We start from the raw sequence: 18,571 nt of genomic DNA, 5'->3' as shown, positions 1-18,571 counted from the left end.
CCCCCACTGACCCCCCCTCGAATACCCCACCTAATTATTCTAATTTCCATTGCAGATATCATGTAAATACTCATTTTAAGCCGAGACATGCAAATGATCGGTGAGTATCACAACTACAGCAGCAGATAACATCATTTCCTTACAGCAACTTATCTCTATTTCTGTTCACAGAGAGGACACCCAAGAAATCGAAACAGATTTATGTCTGCTTTCAACATGGACGGGGTGTCCTAGTTTATGTTTATGCCGTAGTACATAAAATGCAGTAGTTTATACACATGCAGTAGTTTATGTTTATGCCTAACCCCATTCCCTTTCAGGGGGGTCATGGCACACTAACGAGATACGGGGAGATATACCGTATCTCACGGTGAGCAAGACCCACACATTAAGGGGTAAACACCCAGCTGAGCGGAAGCTCAGTATGGTGACCTTCCCCGGCGCAATAAGCACCAAGCCCGTCCGTAGCACAGACGACTATCGACCGCCGCACTCAGTCCCGCGGGGGGCCCGCTACGCGGGCCCCCGTGAGATGGAACCTAAGGCCTACGGGTAAGAGGTGGTGTGTGCGGAGAAAAGTCACTTTCCTATGCCGGGCTGATGAGTGCTAATAAGCACGAAACTGCAGTCCTCGGCTGGAAATGACTGAGCTGGCGGTGTATTTCACGTATTTCTGCTTTAGCCCTGGCTAATTGGGCGGTAATTTACTGAATATACCTTGCCTCGCGTTCAATCTTCGAGTTGAACCGAACCATTGCTTCGGTCACTCGTCTGGTCCGCTAATTCTATATTAGCTACCAGTTTGTTTCGCACTCTTGGCTTCCTTAAGAGGGTTTCCATCTCCAGCTCAGTCACTTTCCTATGCCGGGCTGATGAGTGCTAATAAGCACGAAACTGCAGTCCTCGGCTGGAAATGACTGAGCTGGCAGTGTATTTCACGTAATTAAAACACTATTTTTAAGAAGCACTATGAGTGAAACAACAACAGACAAAGCATTCTAACCATTCTCTCAACTGAAAAGTGCATAATAAATAACATACTTAAATTCAATAGAAAAGTTATTCATTTGTTTGCCTCCAAAATAAAGAAAGTAAGAAATATTGAAAAAGTAACTAGTAAGTAATGCCATATCTGCACATTTAAATATTGAAATTAGTTTTGTGAACTTTATTTAATTGACAAATGAGTCATCACTGCTGTACAGCACAATTACACGCAATGCATTTAAACTATACAATCCTAGAGATGATTTTAATGTCTCTACAATATTACAAGCATAATAATTCAGGCATTGGAAATTAGAAATATGCCTCAAAAATATAGTTCAAGCATTAAAAAAAAGAGAAAGAGAAAGTTCAAAATATTATAGTTGAAGATATCATTTTTTAAGCCAAAATATTTGATTTTAACATTCTAAATGTTAAAATTAAAATGGTGCACATCATCCATTTCATCAACAGAGTTTAATTGAGTTGATTGCTGCCATGGCTTTTTTTTTTTTTTTTTGTTCATTTTACTCATCCAAAATAAATTTATCCTGCCTAAAAAATGTCAAAAAGTATTTTCACACCTTGAAAAAAACCGTAGCAATATCTCTGGTTAAGCCTATGTTCCATGCACAAAAAAATAAGTACATATAAGAGATAATTTTAGAAATAAGTCATATATATATATATACATGCTGTGCTTGTGTTAATAAATTCAACATTCCATTTCACTAATAAATTTTATTTGAAACTGACTGCTAGACTTCCCATCAAAAGCCTTATAGTTGCACTACTTTTATTAACATTATTTGGCATCCATTTCTGAGGTGGCTAAAAGTTATCCAAAATGGCAAGATAGCTTTGAATTAGGTTAGCTAATAATTTATTTTAAAAGAATTCAATAAATGTTCTTTTTTAATTTTGGACAACTACACAACACTTAAGGAGTGTTTCTTCTGATTTATACCAACAAATACAATAAAACTTTCAAAATATGAGTGTGGCAGTGTAAAACAGGGGGAAAAGTTCGCAATATTGTACACAGTTTATTGAATCGTTCAATTATTCATAAGTTACCATTTGGAAGCTATTTTTCAAGTTCTTGAAAGCGCTTTTTCTACATTTTGATTTTCTATGCAACAACAGTAAATTATAGGAATTTTGTGGTTTTGTAAAGCATAAAGACTGACTTTTTAAGCATTTAAAACTTTTTTAGCTGCTTTAAAGTTAACTACTTTTATTAAAATGATTTATTTTGAATAACATTTCTGGCATTGCTCAAAGTTATCCCAAATGACAGGATAGCTTCAAACTTTATAACACACAAAAAATAGAAATATCTTGAAAAGAACAGGAGAAACATTTACTTATAAGACTGGAATAAGCAAAATGTACTTATTTGAGATATGTGCAGTACTTAAAGCTTTACCTGAGTACAATATATTTCCAAAAAATGTTGCATTTTCTCCTAATGCCTTTAAATTCTTTAGTGTTATAACATGTCCACTAAGAGATTCCTCACAATTGTATGCCCACTTGCAACCTCTAAGATCAATGAATTCCTTCACCTTTTCACTGAAAAGTTATAAAAATAAATTAAATAAATGAAAATCAAACACTTATGCACTAAGAGACATTTATGATCACGATAAAACATTTTATTTATGATCATGTAATGCATTAAGACATCATCCCCAAGGGTCCCTTGTTTCTATCACAAAGTGACCTACCATATGGGAGTCCCTCGGGAATGCATTAAGACTCAAGATTTTTTTTAAATGAGAGAGCCACACTTCATATTAAGATGACTCTCACAAGCTAAAACACAGTTAAAATTAAATACAGTATAACCCTGATTCAATGATTGTCAAGGGACTGGAAAAAGTTATAGTTAAATCAAGGATATCATTAAATTGAGGAGCATAGACATTCAATGCAGTCAAATAGGGACCAATGTATCATTGAATTGAGGAAATCGTTAAATCAAACTTATACTGTATATTAATTTTTTTCCCCAATTAATATGGGGAAACACAGAAAGGGGAAAAAATCACAAACAAGAATTATTGTTATCATTCTACATGGTAATTATGATAATATAAAGCCTCCATTTGTTTTGTTGAAAGGTTGTGTAAAGCAGTGATTCAGACAGCTGAACATAAACAGGTTTAATACGAAGCATGGGGACACACATACAGCATGACATAGAGAAAAGTAGTGAAGCCTGGTAAACAAGACTGTGGCTCTTTAAATAGAATAAAGGGAGGATTTTCAGCATCCAATGAACTTTTACAAACAGCAATAAGCTTTCTCCTAAGTCCAACTGCAGATTAAATAAGATTTTTCGCGAACTCTAGAAAGCTGCATAAATCTCTTCCAATTTAGTTCATGGTGCTTGTCTGCTTGTTCAACGGACTACCAAATTCTATTTCAATGTAGTGTCAAGAAATTTTAGTGATCTTGGACCAGTGAATTACCAATGCTCTGGAATGCTAGTAATCATTTATTATTATCTTATACAGTGGAACCGTAGTTAACCGAAATGTTCAGGACTGAACTTCCTTTGGAATACTGAAAATTTTGGATCAAAGAGTGCACCTAACCAGGGAACCAAACAAATACTATAATAATGCAAACTAGAGCTATTTAGTGATTCATAAATTTACTGGTAGGTTGTGAAAAAATGAAAGAAATGCATCAATATATTTGGCGCTGGCAATAGAAACGGCTGTCCCTGGTGCCCTTGGCTTGAAGTTATATTTCTTACTTTCCAAAATAAATAAATGAAATTAAGGAAACTAGGGTTGAGATTAAAAAAGATTCTGGTTAAAAGAGTTTCAGACAATTAAGGTTGTACTAAACATATTTACCTAAGATCCTTATGCATTATGACATCAGAATAATAGCCTGGATGATCCTCACCACGAGGATGAATATGCACTGAAGAAACAGGCAACAATTCAATAGGACTGGAATGTTTTAGCATTCGTAAAAATACAGTGCTGCTCATCCAAGCTAAGATGAAAAGAATTATCATTTTCTAAATGTTGTTGCAAAAAAAGGAGAGTTTACTTCAAAAACAATTAGGAATACAAAAGCATCATCAACTGTAAAAAACATAAATAAGGTGCTGTCCACAAATGATGTCATGAGTTCAGGGCAGAGGGGAGGGGTGGAGTTGTGACAAGGGCGGAGGAAGGGGACAAGAAGCAGTGTGGCAACACTGATTTTTTAACTAAAGATATGCTTACGAAAAATTGTGTGACACATGAGAAAGGGGGAGGGAGGGAGTAAGGTAAATTGGGACAAAGGGTCAAAACTGTTGAAAAAAAGTGCGACATCATTTATGGGTAGACCCTAATTAAAATTATATAAACAACGCGAAGCTGTCATATTCAATTCATTGTAGTTTTCACACAAGAGATGTTTTATCAATTAATAAGTGCTAACGCCCCTAGGGTTAAATTTATCTAAGTATGAAATAAAATAAATACAAATGTGACAACCAGCAACAGGCTTTGGGCCCAGCTAGGCAGGTCCTAGTCAGTTTATAAGTCCCCAATGAAGATCAACGACTCGCTTAAAGCTATCCACCCCCTTGCTCATTGCCGCCACTTCTGGTAAACTGCTCCAAGTGCCCACGACCCTACTATAGAAGTAATTTTTTTATAATTTCCAGGTTAGCCTGAGATTTGAATAGCTTAAAGCAATGACCCCTCGTTCTGCTTTCCCTGCAAAAATTTAATCCGTTAACGTCTTTCATTTTGATAAATTTAAACAACTGAATCATGTCCCCTCTGACTCTCCTTTGCTCCAAGCTATACATACTAAGCCTATTAATTCTGTTATCACAGTCTAAATCTGAAAGTCCCCTTACTAGTCTAGTAACCCTTCTTTCCAATACAGAAATATCTGTCCTGAGATAAGGAGATCAAAACTGAACAGCATACTTCCAAATGAGGTCTTACTGAACTCCTATATAAAGGCGGAAGAACCTTAGATTTAACGATCATGAAATGATAGTTAAAAAACGAACAAAATAAACTTTTAGAGTAATATGAACTAAAAAGTATTTGAAAAAAATGTATATAAAATAATGATGATAAGTATATAAAATATTTGACCAAACACTTAACTTTTATACAACAAAGAAAACTTCGAGGAGCTGTCTATTTACATTTTTGTATGGACAACAAAAGGAAGAAATGTAATACAACTGATAAAAAGCCCCCCTCCCCTACCAGTTTTTTTTACATTAAAATTAAGTGTTTGGTCACTTTTTTTATCATTCAAAGATTAATTTGCACTTTTTAGTTCATATTGTTACAAAAGCCTGTTTTTTAAACTATCAGTATCTTTTTTTTAAACGTTTTACGAAAAAATAAATGTTTTAACTAATCAGGGGTCTGTCCAGGATTTTTCACAGGGTCCGTTTTTTGTGAAAAATCAAATAATTTTGTGAAAAATGAATTAATTTTGTGAAAAATCAAAAAATTTTGCAAAAAAAAAAAAAATTTTTTTTGTTCAAATGAAATTTTAGAATTTAGAGATGGCACAAACTGCATCAATTAAACTTAAAGTTGAGTGTTTTCCTCTTCTACGTCGAGAAAATCATTCTGGATTTTTTTTCTGATATTTGGCGGGGGTGGGGGGGGGGAGGCATCGCTCTTTCAAGTATCAATATTTATCTACCATTCTGCATTATGTTAAATTATACTAGATATATTTCTGTACAGTACTTAAAATAATTGTATAACAAAAATATAAATAAATAAAATAAAATTCAGAAGAGGGTTCAGCATTCAACTTTTTGACCCAAGACACTCTTAAAAAGCACAGAATTTCGTTTAAAACTTATAAATTCCGTGATTTTAACAAAAATAAAAAGATATTTCAATTGTTTACCTCTTAACAAAGCGTAATAATCATTAAAAATTCGAAAAATCGGATTCCCATAGCAGATGCAAAGATATTGCAAATCTCAAAATGAAGGCATCAAAAGTATAAAAACTGCTTGTAAAAGAAATATTTTTGATAAAATTATTTTAAAATTGCATTTTAGAGTCCTATGATAAACATATCATTAATATCTGTGGACACAGTTGACCCAAAAAATAAAATAAAATCAACCATCTATTTAGCATTTTAATTTTTGACTCATAACAGAAAATGGAATTTTGCTTTAAAAATTTGAAATGAGAGTTCTAACAGAAATAAAGAGACTTTTCATTTATTTGAATCCTAATAAAGCGAAGTTAGCTTGAAAAAAGAACAAAATATGATTCTCATATCGGATGTTAAAAGATTGCATTTTTCAAAATGTAGACATCTAAAGAAAAAAAAACTGTAATTAAAAGAGTTTATTTAAAGTTAATCATCCTTTTCAGCATCGAAAAATCAAAACCCATATAATTTTCTCCCAAAATAACAATTAAACATCGCACTGCACCCGTAAAAACGCAAACTGGCAAAATGATGAGAATATTTTCTAATCAAGTCATTATAAAGGTTCAACGCCAGAAGCTAAGTGGTGATAATTTTGAAGTTGGTAACATTATCTGAAGCGATCATATTTTTTCCTCACCCTTACTGTCCCTTTGCAGTTCTAAGTTCATTTCGCAGATATATATTATTATTGTTTATTAAACACCGCTGCTAATTAGCTGTGATAAAACAAACAACCATTATATTTATTTGTCAGTAGCAATTATTTATCGCTTGCAGGAGCATCCCAGGAGCATCCCAAGAGTGCCGATTTTTTTTTTTTTTTTTCAAAATTAGCCGATTTTGTATAAGCTGATCCCTCTAATTTGACTTAAAAAAAGGTTCCAAAAATTATTGGTTAATACAGAAATATGCGTTATTTTGCATTCAGATTTGTTCTTTCAATAAACAATTTGACAGATCCGATCTTGTTTATCAGAATTTTGTGAAGGGTCCGTTATGTTTAATCGGGATTTTGTGAAAGGTCCGTTTTGTTTGAGTTGATCGGATTTTTGTGAAGGGTCTGTTAACGGACCCAAATATCCTCTGGCCAGACTGCTGCTAATTCAAGATTTTTTATATTCATGAAATTTCCCCAAAACAAAATGACAAAAGGTCTTGGGCAGCATTCGAAACACAGTCTTTCAAAATCCAAAAAGAATCATTATTCTCCGTAAAGTGTTAACAGCTGAGCTTTTAAACGTTCAACTGTGACAATAAATTGCATATCAAGTAATTGTCTAATCCATCCCTCAGCCATCAATGGTGGAAATTATATTTATATTTCTTCGAAAATTTGATATACATTTTAATAAAAGCATTGTTCAACATGACTGCAATGAACATTGAATTTGCAATTGAAAGCTCCCCTACATTTTGGCAAGAAATTAGTTTTAAAAAATTATAATTAACAGTCTAGTTACCTTGGGACAAATTTTATGTGATACAGAAAAATCAGGGGTTTCTGTGGATATTTAATTCTAATTTGTGCAAGCATTTTTTCATTCTCATGTTATAGGATTTATGCAAAATGGTTGGTTAAAATTGGAATAAACTAATAACTTATTCATAAATTAATTAATTTGATGATATAATATTGCACTGTCATTGGGTCTAAGGTTTCATTCCAAATTTGAAAAGAATCCGATCAAAGGAAGTGGGCGAAAATTGAGTTGCAAGATTCATACATGCAGGCAGTGGCACAGCCAGAAAATTTTTCTGGGAGGGGTTTTCAAAATTGAAAATTCTTGCTTTCTTCGCTTTCATTACCCGCTGAAAAATGATTAATAATTTGTTCTGATATTGCTATGACTGAAATGAAGAAAATGGGGAAAAGTGCAATATATTTATCATTTCTTTTGACTTGAACCTTTAATTCATTTTATATGGGGGTTTTCAGGAGATCATTTAAAACTTCCTCTTTGAATACATCAGTGTCTTTATGAATGTCGAATTCAAACTAATTACAGTTTCAATCTTTCAATCGGAATAGGAAAAAAGCCTAAGAAAATCCTGTGTGTGATAGGCTTACTCTCTCTAGGTTTCCTTAAAAAGAATTTGTGCAGTGCTGGAAATACGGAGCTATTATGATACCATTTTGCACTTTAATGAGATCATTCTAACTCTCTTATATCCGTAGAGGTGCTCATCATGAAATATTACTGGTACATTTAAAAATTGAAATGTAATTAGTGACTGCTTTCTGATCATCAAAAACAGTAAGATATTTTGTCGAAATCTATCCCGCTAGAAAAGTTTAAATAGTGTTTTTCCCTGATTTACACGGAGGAGATGAACATGTGTTCGAGTTCTGGGAGTGGTTTCAACCCTAAAACCCCTCCCGTGGCTGCGCCACTGCATGCAGGTGAAGCTAATGTAAGCAGGTTAAAATCTTATTTTGAGATTAGACATAAATATATAAATAAAATGTTAGCTTATTCTTTCTTTTCAATCCAAATTAACAAATAACAGCAATAAAAATAGAACATTAATTTATTAATGTGAATTTTTTGAATAATATACGTCCTTTCATTCATTAGCATCATTTAGCCACAATAAACAAATAGCATTCACCAAAAAGAAGAATAAAATTAAAAGAACTGAAAGTTATTGTTCCATTACAATAATCACCTAAATCTAAATACCCAGACAGAAAAGGATCTTCACGATCAGCTCTAGGTCCTTCCCAGCGAGATTCATAGAGCAAAGTGGTATGAATTCCCAATTTGGACTCCAAATATTGCAATATCATTTCAAAATATTCCACCGGAATGCTCGGAGAAAGGTAGGTTCCAGCACGTACAGTAATCATGTTGATTTTTCTCTCTCTGAAAAATTACATAATTTACTAAGGACATTTCTACACTCTAGTATAAAAATTTTGTTCAGTTTTCACTTTTTATGTTTGAATATAAATTAGCAAATAAAACATAATGATTTATCAAAAAATTAGTTTTCATTCATTTTTTTAAACTGTAAACAAAGACAAAATGTTCAAGATTTTTATTCTTGCAGAGATATTAAAAGAGACATCAGGGGTCGAGCTTAATTTCTAACGAAAGAAGGATGTGAAACCGATAGACTTCAGAACTTATTTAAATGTGCTAAAGGTCTGAATCAGGCACGTCATTCACTTTTCTGGAGAGGGGGGGGGGGGGGAGAAGCATACTTTTAAGAAAAACAAAAAAAAACAAAAAAAAACACGTCCATATATATTATGAAAAAACACCAATTTCTCATAGCTAGGGGGGTTCAATTGTAACCTTGTCTTACCCATCCCCCTTAATGATGGGCCTAGTCTGGAGGAGGAGCTGAGCTCCAGTGAGCTCCTATGCAAATTAAGACCTGGTCATAACAGTCCTTATACTCTGTGTTATAACACTACCACTTAAAACCATCGGTTCAGGACCCATACTAAGCATTCGCCACCAAGTCAAATGCAATAAAAATGTAAATTTAGAAAACAAACTGATTTTGCAGCACTATTAGCAAAAAGTAAATTCTACTGAAATTCCGCAGGAAAAAAATACCATCCTCAAAATAATGTTATGAGATTGTTAAAAATTCCACTAGAGGAAACAAACCTCACCTAAAAAGCGTCTCATTTAAGTGTATGATGAGTGCATGCTGCATCTTTGAAACATAAGTAGGCATACATGTACAGATTTTATTTGTATTTTATACTTTATAAAATTATACTCTGTTAATTGATTTGCTAAATTTGGCAAATTTATTGGCTAACAATTTGAAATCGATATTTTGGGACCAGGGCTGGCGAAAGGCCATGTCTGCCACGTTCCAAACCAGGGGCCCCGATCAGAATCGGAGTAGTATATCAGTTTTCTGCAGGAGTGGGTCACGGTGGCTCTGGGACTGGATTCACCCCAAGCCCTTATTCATGTTTCAAAATCAGTAGTATAGGCAAACACTCTCATATTTCAGAACAACCTAGTATGGGCCAGATTAAGGACTGGGCACATGGGGCACAGGCCCAAGGCACCTAAATTTGGGGGCATCAAATTAGTAACCAGTTTTAAAAAGTTTGCGTAATTTCATATCACACAATAGCAAATTGATAACATTTAATCCAAACCCACATTATTATATTCGTTAATATATTGCAACAATGGGGGGGAGGGGCAGCACATAAAGTTTGTGTCTAGTCAAAAGTCATAGTCGGGCCCCGCTTAGCATTCATAAATAAATTCAGACCATCAGTTAAGTTCTAAGCGGATCATTTAAAATGAGAGTTTAATTTTGGAAGATACAGCTTATTAAATTGTTGATGCAGCAATTTGTACATTCACCCTCACCATGTTTTGACGAAAGCAAAAAAAAAAAAAAAATATTTAAAACACACACACACACAAAACATCTTGATGTGAAATTCATCAATTTGCTGTTCTTACTAAAAATATTACAAGAACACAAACTGGAAAGTAAACACACAGCAGCAAAAATAGAAAGCAGTAGAATAAATATGGGGAAAACAGAATGTGTTAAACACATTTTATAAAATTAAAAACCTTCGAGTAGACACTTGTTGCTATCACAGTATATTCAAGCAAAACTACCGGCAGCAACTCCAGGAATCACCATGACAATATCATTGAAAACTATCTTTGATATCATGCAATAGGCACGTGATCACATTCTTGCGTCATTTTTCACAGTGCAAAGCAAAAAATAGCTTTACATCCCAATCAACGTGTATCCGGGACATCGGAAGGAAGTTTCCGTTTTTTTTATAGTGGCTACTTTGCAAGTACCAAGCACTTAATTTCTCGCCAAAACTCACAGAATTGTTTATCGTTTGGCAGGATTGTTGTTGCAGCAACCCATTATTCGCCTAGCGTACGCGCGCGTTACTTTAGTGATTCCGGTGTTGACAGATTGGGCTACAAATGGTGGATTGGGCTACTTTTTCAATAATGTTACTACTTACAATCTGAGCGAAGAGAAACTTGAAAAAATGTCGTCTATGTATCTAAAATTTTGACTCAAATACCTACGTCTTCATGCAAAAAAATCAGTTCAATGTAAACTGAAATCCAGAGAAAAATGTGCAACTTTTTGCTTCTCCAGCTATTTTTACATGCATTTAGCGTTATTTTCTCGCGCACGAGTCTGGCAGCAGTAGTCGCCAAATATTTTTCTGCTTGCTTGTGTGCGAGTTGCATACAGTTGCATACTGGCCCGCCGGCAGATTCGCCCTCCCGTCTGTGCGCCCTGGAACATTTTTTTTCTGTTCATTTTATTTGTGCAATCGAACGTATTTATTTATTTATTTTTATGCTCTCTCAAACCTGTGCGACTTCGCTTTTTTCCTTCCTTTTTCTTCTTGCGTAATCAAACCTGTGCGACTTCGTTTTTATTTCTAATCCTCAAACTTTTTTTAAAAATTCTATTTTGTTTCACCCTTTATTTGCACCCTCGAACATGTGCGCCTTTTTTTTTGTTTTGTTTTTGCCCTCAAACCTGTACCCCCCCCCCCCCCGTTGGCAGGGCCGGATTAAGGATTTCGATGCCCATAGGCATTAGAAGTATTCGGGCCCCCTCGCACATGTATTTTATACATAATCTCATATATTATTTCTCTAGCCCGTATTTCTGTCACCACGCAAAATCTTCCTTATTCCTTTATCAAATTTCATAACTTACCCCTCATTTTGAAGCTTATAGTTTTAGGTTCTGACTACAATTTTAAGTATTACAAGTTATGTTTATTAACAATTGATGCAGTAACTAAAATGTGCTTATGTTTACTTTTCATTTTAGAGCTAGATGTATAGAGCATTACTCAGTAAAATATTTCTGAAGCATTTATACCATTATTATTAACTGTAGCGGATTTGGGGGGGGGGGGGGGAGGACCGTTTCCCTCTCGAAGAGATGAAAATAACTTAACTACATTATTAACTAAATTTTAAGTTACTTCTTCAGAACGTAAGTAAAAACTAAAAAATGAAAAACACAAATACATAAAACATATATTTCAATTAAGTCCCTTCGATTTTGTTATGAGAGCAATATTGCAGTTAGAGGTCAGTGCAAAAAAAATACATAATGCTCACAAATTTCGAATTCAAAAGTACAAAATGTCACGACTCCTTCATTAATACTTCTTTGGTAGAAAAACTTGATTTTTCTGTTTTAACACCCTCTTGTTTTAATTACGATCTTTCAAAGTAATACAAAGCATTATTATACCATTTTGGTGAAATTATTTTAGATTTATGTGACTTTAAATGCTAAAAACATGTTTTACCACCAAATTTGAAGTAAATTAGAACATAAGAATTATGTACTTTAAAGTAGATTAATCAGCTTTAAGGCTTCTTTTAAAACATTCCAAAGGAACCTCACAAAAACTGTTTAACAAAACATTATATGGGGGAGGAGACACTTTTGACCTTTTCATGATCCTCCCAAAACTATATCTACCCACGTCTGATAGCTAATTAAGTTAATTTCGGTAAAAAATTTATATCTTGTTACAAATAATATGCCTGCAGCAGAAATGAATCTTACTAATATTATATATGCGAAAGTTTGTCTGTATGGATGGATGTATGGATGTATGGATGGATGTATGGATGTTTGTTACTCTTTCACGCAAAAACTACTGAACGGATTTTGATGAAACTTTACAATAATATAGCTTATGCATCAGAATAACACATAGGGTAGTTTTCGTCCCGTTATGGGGGGGCAAAACCCCCTTAGGGGGGCAATAAAACACAATTTTTGTATAAATTCTCTAATATTGGGATGAAAAAATACTTGCACATATTTACATTATATGTCAATCGAAAGCTCTGATTTTTCTGCTGAAGATGGCACCTGTTCGAAATTTCTAAGTAGAATAAAAAACGAGTTATGAGCTTTTTAGATCCGTGTTCGAAGGCTTTCCTCAACTCAATACAGTATTTAGTGTATCATCTCAACTCCCTGTCGATAGCGACAATTGTTGTATTGTTGACTTTCTTTGCTTTTCGTGATTGTTCAAGGCTTTTCTCAAGTCAAATCTTGAAGTAAGAGTTTTGCACAAGATTGGCAAATAATACATGATTTGGCTGATGATTTTCCATTTAAACGGAACTTTAATGTAATTAATGGTTTTTATTATTATTTATGCTGATTGAACACTTACTCATTATCCAAACAACCAGCAGATCGCCAAAATTTTTGCAGAAAGATTTCCGTAGCTGAAGCATTTGGCAGTTTTTTCAACGTTGCTGTTTTTGAAGCCGAAGACTACGTCATAATGTTTCTCAGCTTTCACCATGTAAACAAATTATCGCCAATCAAAGAATTTTCAAAAGACTTTTTTTACTGTGTTAAATAATCCAGCAACTAAATTAGGCAAATCCATAAACAGCACAAAAACTTCCATTAATTTTCCTTTTTGCACAATTTCAAACAATCACCAAATTGTATTACTTATTTTGGTAACATTTCGGATGAAACTGTTTAGCGCCATTTTATGGTGACCAAAAATATCTCAGCATCTGGCGACGATATCTCTGTAATGAAAATTAATATCATCGTTTTACAAAGTAAGGAAAGAATGGGGGAGCATCATCGAAGGTACCCCGAAACGACTTTCGCAAATTCGGTAAAATCGCACCAAGAGCCACAATGATTGAAATTTCCCGAAATAACTAAAGCAAGTATAAGGGGATTACGAGCGCAGCTACTTTTTTTTAATCACTTCGTACTTCATTAGCCATACAGAGAAGGTTTTAGACTCCATGTTAAAAAAAAGTATCAACAGATTGATCTTTTTAAATATGAGAAGATTAATTTCATGTTTTTTAAATTTGTATATGCTTAAATATAGTGCTTTCGTTTCTAAATCAATACTACTTTGTTCTTTATACTTATTGCTATTTTAGTTTTATGGGTAAGGAAGAAACCCGATTTTTAATCACGTCAAAAAGATGTGTTTTAAATTCTTTCACTTAAAACAGAAAAAAAAAGCAAGTAACGATTTTTTCTAATAATTATTACTGACCCAGGCAACGCCGGGTATTTTTGCTAGTGATATATAAAACGAATTCTTGCATGTTTTTATTATTTTTTTTTAAATCAGTACATAATTGTTTTCTTACCTTTCTGATAGGAACCTTATTTCTTCTTATTGAAAAAGTATTTCAATATCGTTGTGTTTTGATGCTTCATTTTTAAAGCAAATAAATAAATAAATAAATAAATAAATAAACACTTCAATACTGGTACAAAATATCAACTCAAAAACTAGCTTTATACAAGAACTCCACTTTGAAGTTTGGTTACCCTGCACATATAAAAACTGAAGAGGACCAGGAATTCGGTAGAGTGAAACCTCTCTTCTTAAAAACACCACCTTTCATTCTGGGAAAAAGTGGTGCGGAAATGATAAAAATAATAGAAATGGTTTGCAGGCGTCTAACCATAGGCTCCTTAAGCTCCTATAGAAAAAGTGTGTAAATAGTGGGAGGTGGCCTAGGAAATCGCCAAGCCAAGGTTTGGTTTTTGCACATGGAAATTGGCCTGTGGTTCCTCTTTTCTCTACTTAAGGCTTGTTTACTGAGGAGGGGGATTGCTCCCAAAAATTATCGAAATAGGCGTGCGAAAAATAGTTATAGTAATCTTTGGTTGCGTTTGGTTACAAGGAGTGAAAAGAGTCTCGGGTATATTCAAGGTGCATGGAGAAATTTTCGAAATTGACGTCAAATATCGCAATTTTAGGAACTTTTTCGAGGCTTCAGGGGAAAAGTACTATTGGAGTTCTCTCCTAAAATTCTTTCAAAATTGAAATAAATTCAAAGCTATTTTTTGTGACCGGAGCCAGGGCCGCGCCGTCCCTATGTGCAAGGTCGTTCGGCGCATGACGGCGCTGGAGTCAAAAAGGCGTCCGGCTCTACCAATCAAAAATGCTCCAAATGAGGGGGAAAATCTACAACAAAAAAATAAAATTGAACTTTTTATTATACGTATAAAAGTAGCGGTGATGTTATACTCCTCATTGAAACAAGCAATCCTTCTTGCTGCCTATCTATTAGGAAAAATTATTGCCTTGTTGTGTCCGAATATGCTATTCAAAAGCGCTCTCTTTTACACTGAAAACACATGATGCTAGTTAATTAGCATTTTTCTTCATATATGGAACCATGCTCGGTATGCCTATAATTTCACAAGGTTGAGCATACGAAGCAGCGCAACAAATTTGCTATTCCCTATTTTGGTTCTTGCGGTGAATATTTTATATTATAATCTGTGCAATATGTCTTTTTGTGATTTTTAACTATTGTTCGTGGTAATTTCACTGCATCATGTTACCGTACATTAAAAAATACGGTATATTATTTACTTGTGCGTAGTATGCATATATTTTAGACAATAATTTAGATCAACTTTTTAGTTCCGAAAATTAACTACTTCACCATAATTACTCAATTCCTCTATCCCTTTTTTCTTCAACTATTTTTGTATTGAATTAAAGGAAGAGCTTTGGACAATGTGTTTGTTTTAGATATTAAATTCAATGCCTTTTTAAAGATTCATACTTTAGAATTATTCGTTTTACCGGCAAGTTTCAATATCACATTTTAAAGTGGAATATCCTTTACAATATTATCCTTCAATTTAGAAACATAATCAGTACCCTTCTGTTCCGTGGCGAAACTAGAGGAGTGAAGAGGTCCCCTGATTGCACCACCCCGTGCCCCCTCTCCTTCAGAATCCTTAGTAGAATGTTTTTCAAAAATATTTACTATTGAAGGACAAAAAAACGCGTGTTTGGAAAACAAAGTGGTTTTATTAAGGAAAAAATAATAATGTTGGGGTAAAACTTTAATTTCCTTAAAAAAGAAATCTTTGAGTTAAAAATTGTCAATAGTTTCAGCTAGTTGGTCAGCTACTCCAACTCCGTCCTATTTCTTTTATTTTTTCCTTATTATTTTTCTTTTTTCTAGTTCGCCTGAAAATAAAGTTTCGTAATGCTACTCCCCGGCCGACGCCAAAAAAAATTACGAAGCATCTCAAGTTTAGTTTCCAGATTTTCAATTTCGCAAAATTTCGTGAAAGCCCTCGAATACGAAACAACATCACATGAAACTCCGTTCGAAAATCACTTAAAATCGCGTTTTTAGAGCTTCAATTTCGAAAGATTGCCGGCACTAATGTTACCAAATTTGATCTTGAAATCACGCTTTTAAGACTTTAATTTCAGAAAATATTCGGGCGAGGGCCTCCGAACCTCCTTCCTTAAATATCATCAAAAGCTAGGTTTTTCAAACATGACTTACAAAAAATTTAAGTTTATTATAGTATACTGCTTATAAGAACGCTCGAAAATTGTAGTTTTTGGATTTTTATCGCAACAATTTCGGTTTTATTTGCTAGCAGGCTTCTTGAACTTCAAAATAAAAAGTGATTTTTTACTATTTCAAACCCAATATTTATTTCTTATCAGACTTTACAATTTTTTGAAAAACCCGTTTTGCCCTAGTAGGGAGCTCAAAGCGGGTAAGCTTAACTAATTGGGATTTGATTTGGTACATTTGTCAATCAAATATGAAGTTATAAATGATTAAAATAATTGACTAGCTACCTGCCATTATAAAAAATATATAAAAAGTTGTACTTATTCAATTTAAAGTCAGCATATTTGTTCATAAAACATAAAGAAATAACTGATTAAATTAACAGACAAATCAATTGCCATCCTAAAAAATAACTTTTAAAGTTATACTCATGGTATTCGCGACTCCAAAAAACTATAGGGGGCACTGCAGCCACTGTCTAATGGCGGATGAAAAAGGTAAAACAAACGCATGCTGTAGCGTAGAAAATGCTCATAAGCCTAGTAAATTTTGTTCGTATGCATGATTTTTTTCGCTTTATTCTTTTTAAATTAATTTTCAAAGTCTTGTTGATATTCTGGCCCACGTAGAAAGAAATGAGAATTCAAGAATCATTACTAAACGATAGAAATTAATGCAAATTACGTAGTTCTAAGCAGCCAGTTCCACGATGTGGAGTACGATATTTATCAATTCTTGATAAAACTAAATAATAATTGTGACCTGACAAGAATAACAATTAATGCTAGAAAATTTAATTATATGACATTACGAATTCTTATCAAAAGAAGATGATACTTCTTTGCCTTGCTTGGCTAGCGTTAATTGTTTTGCATTTGTAGCTGAGTTATTTTTCTCAAATTCCCGAATCGGTTAATTTAAAAGTTTTCTGTTTCGAATGTTTCTAATTTCTGAGTTATGATTTAATTCATTGGCGTCGTCTGAAAAAAATTATTGGGAAGGGGGGGGGGGGCACCTACTTTTAACAAATAGATTAATGTTATCATTTAATACGTAATCTAAAAAACTGAAATATCTTGATTTGCATATTCACACAAAATAAAGTAACCAAATTCCATTAAGTAAACTTTTTCCTAGCGAACACGTGTGATAAAAATAAATATTTTATTTTTCCCGTTACGAATATTTTCTAAGATATTTTAATGAAGCGTTTAATGCAAGACAACATGATTCTATAGTTTTTTTTGTATATTTTGGGCGTAGTCAACCAACTGAAACATAATATTGACTTAGAAATGGGGGGTCTGGGGGTTTCTCCCCCGGAAAATTTTCGAAATTATTGTTCTATGAACGCAGTTTTAGACGATTTTTGGTGATATTTGGGATAAAAGAGATTCGGGGGCCCTCTCCGGAGTTTTCTCGAAATCAAAGTTTTAAAAACACGATTGTAGGCCATGTTTGGGAACAAACAATTTTTTGAAATTGAAGCTCCGAAAAAATTGAATTTTGATGACTTTCGATGGTGTTGGGAAAAGGAGTTCAAAGGCTTCTTCCCCAAAATGTTTCGAAAGTTTCGGGCCTAAATACGAGTGTTTTATACGCTCTTTGGTGCTGTTAGCAGTGGCGTAGCTACACTTTCTGCCGCCCGGGGCGGTTCCTCAATGTGCCGCCCTTTTTGATGGGAAATAGTTGACAAGCAAAATAGTCAAAAGTATTTTGATAAGGTTTTAATAAACAAGAAAATAAACTTATTTTTTTCCTTATTTTTCTTTCAGAAGAAAAAAAAAAGCAATACAGAGCCCCACCGAAACATTCCAAAAGTTATGTCTAAATTCAGAATTTTAAGCAATTTTTAGTAACGCTTATAGAAAAGATGCTTGGAGCTCCCTCCAAATGTTTTTTTTTTTTTAATGTTTTCAAAATTAAAATTAGTTTTATGCATTCTTTGGTGATGTTAGGGGGTCGGGTCTTCTCAAGGAAATTTTCCGAAACTGAACTGTTTAAAAAGCAATTTTAGGCAATTTTTGGATACGTGAAGATATTGGAGCGGCGCCTTCCGGAAAACCTTTCAACAAAACTGAAAAACACATAAATGTAAGCTGTATCTAGTGGTGTAAGAGTCTCCCCTAACTCCAACAAAGACTAGATTTTCCACCCGAAACATTTTCAAACTTGAAATCAATTTTAGTCTATCTTTGATGATGTTAAAGAGAATAAATAGGATACGTTGAGGAGCTCTCTGGAAATTTTTCGAAGCCGAAGTTTCAAAAATGCAATTTTAGGCTATCTTT

At 33.7% G+C, this 18,571-nt stretch overlaps 1 protein-coding gene across 2 annotated transcripts in view; it reads right to left on the bottom strand.

Moving 5' to 3' along the window:
- LOC129225916 (uncharacterized) overlaps positions 1–10,709 on the bottom strand; it is a 38,860-nt gene extending 28,151 nt beyond the window's left edge. Inside the window, exons 1-4 of one of the 2 annotated variants that reach the window (XM_054860448.1) lie at positions 10,497–10,709; positions 8,602–8,798; positions 3,858–4,002; positions 2,417–2,562 (exon numbers count right to left, since the gene is read on the bottom strand). In XM_054860448.1, the coding sequence (XP_054716423.1) occupies positions 2,417–2,562; positions 3,858–4,002; positions 8,602–8,782 (472 nt within the window). In that variant the 5' untranslated portion in view covers positions 8,783–8,798; positions 10,497–10,709. The remainder of the gene's footprint in view (positions 1–2,416; positions 2,563–3,857; positions 4,003–8,601; positions 8,799–10,496) is intronic. The other variant, XM_054860449.1, reaches the window with a different exon arrangement.
- Positions 10,710–18,571: the final 7,862 nt, after the last annotated feature.

This window comes from Uloborus diversus, chromosome 7, assembly GCF_026930045.1.
Source record: "Uloborus diversus isolate 005 chromosome 7, Udiv.v.3.1, whole genome shotgun sequence".
Classification (NCBI taxonomy): domain Eukaryota; kingdom Metazoa; phylum Arthropoda; class Arachnida; order Araneae; family Uloboridae; genus Uloborus; species Uloborus diversus.
Note: the sequence above shows the minus strand (reverse complement) of the source record. Positions and strands in the feature narration are given on the sequence as shown.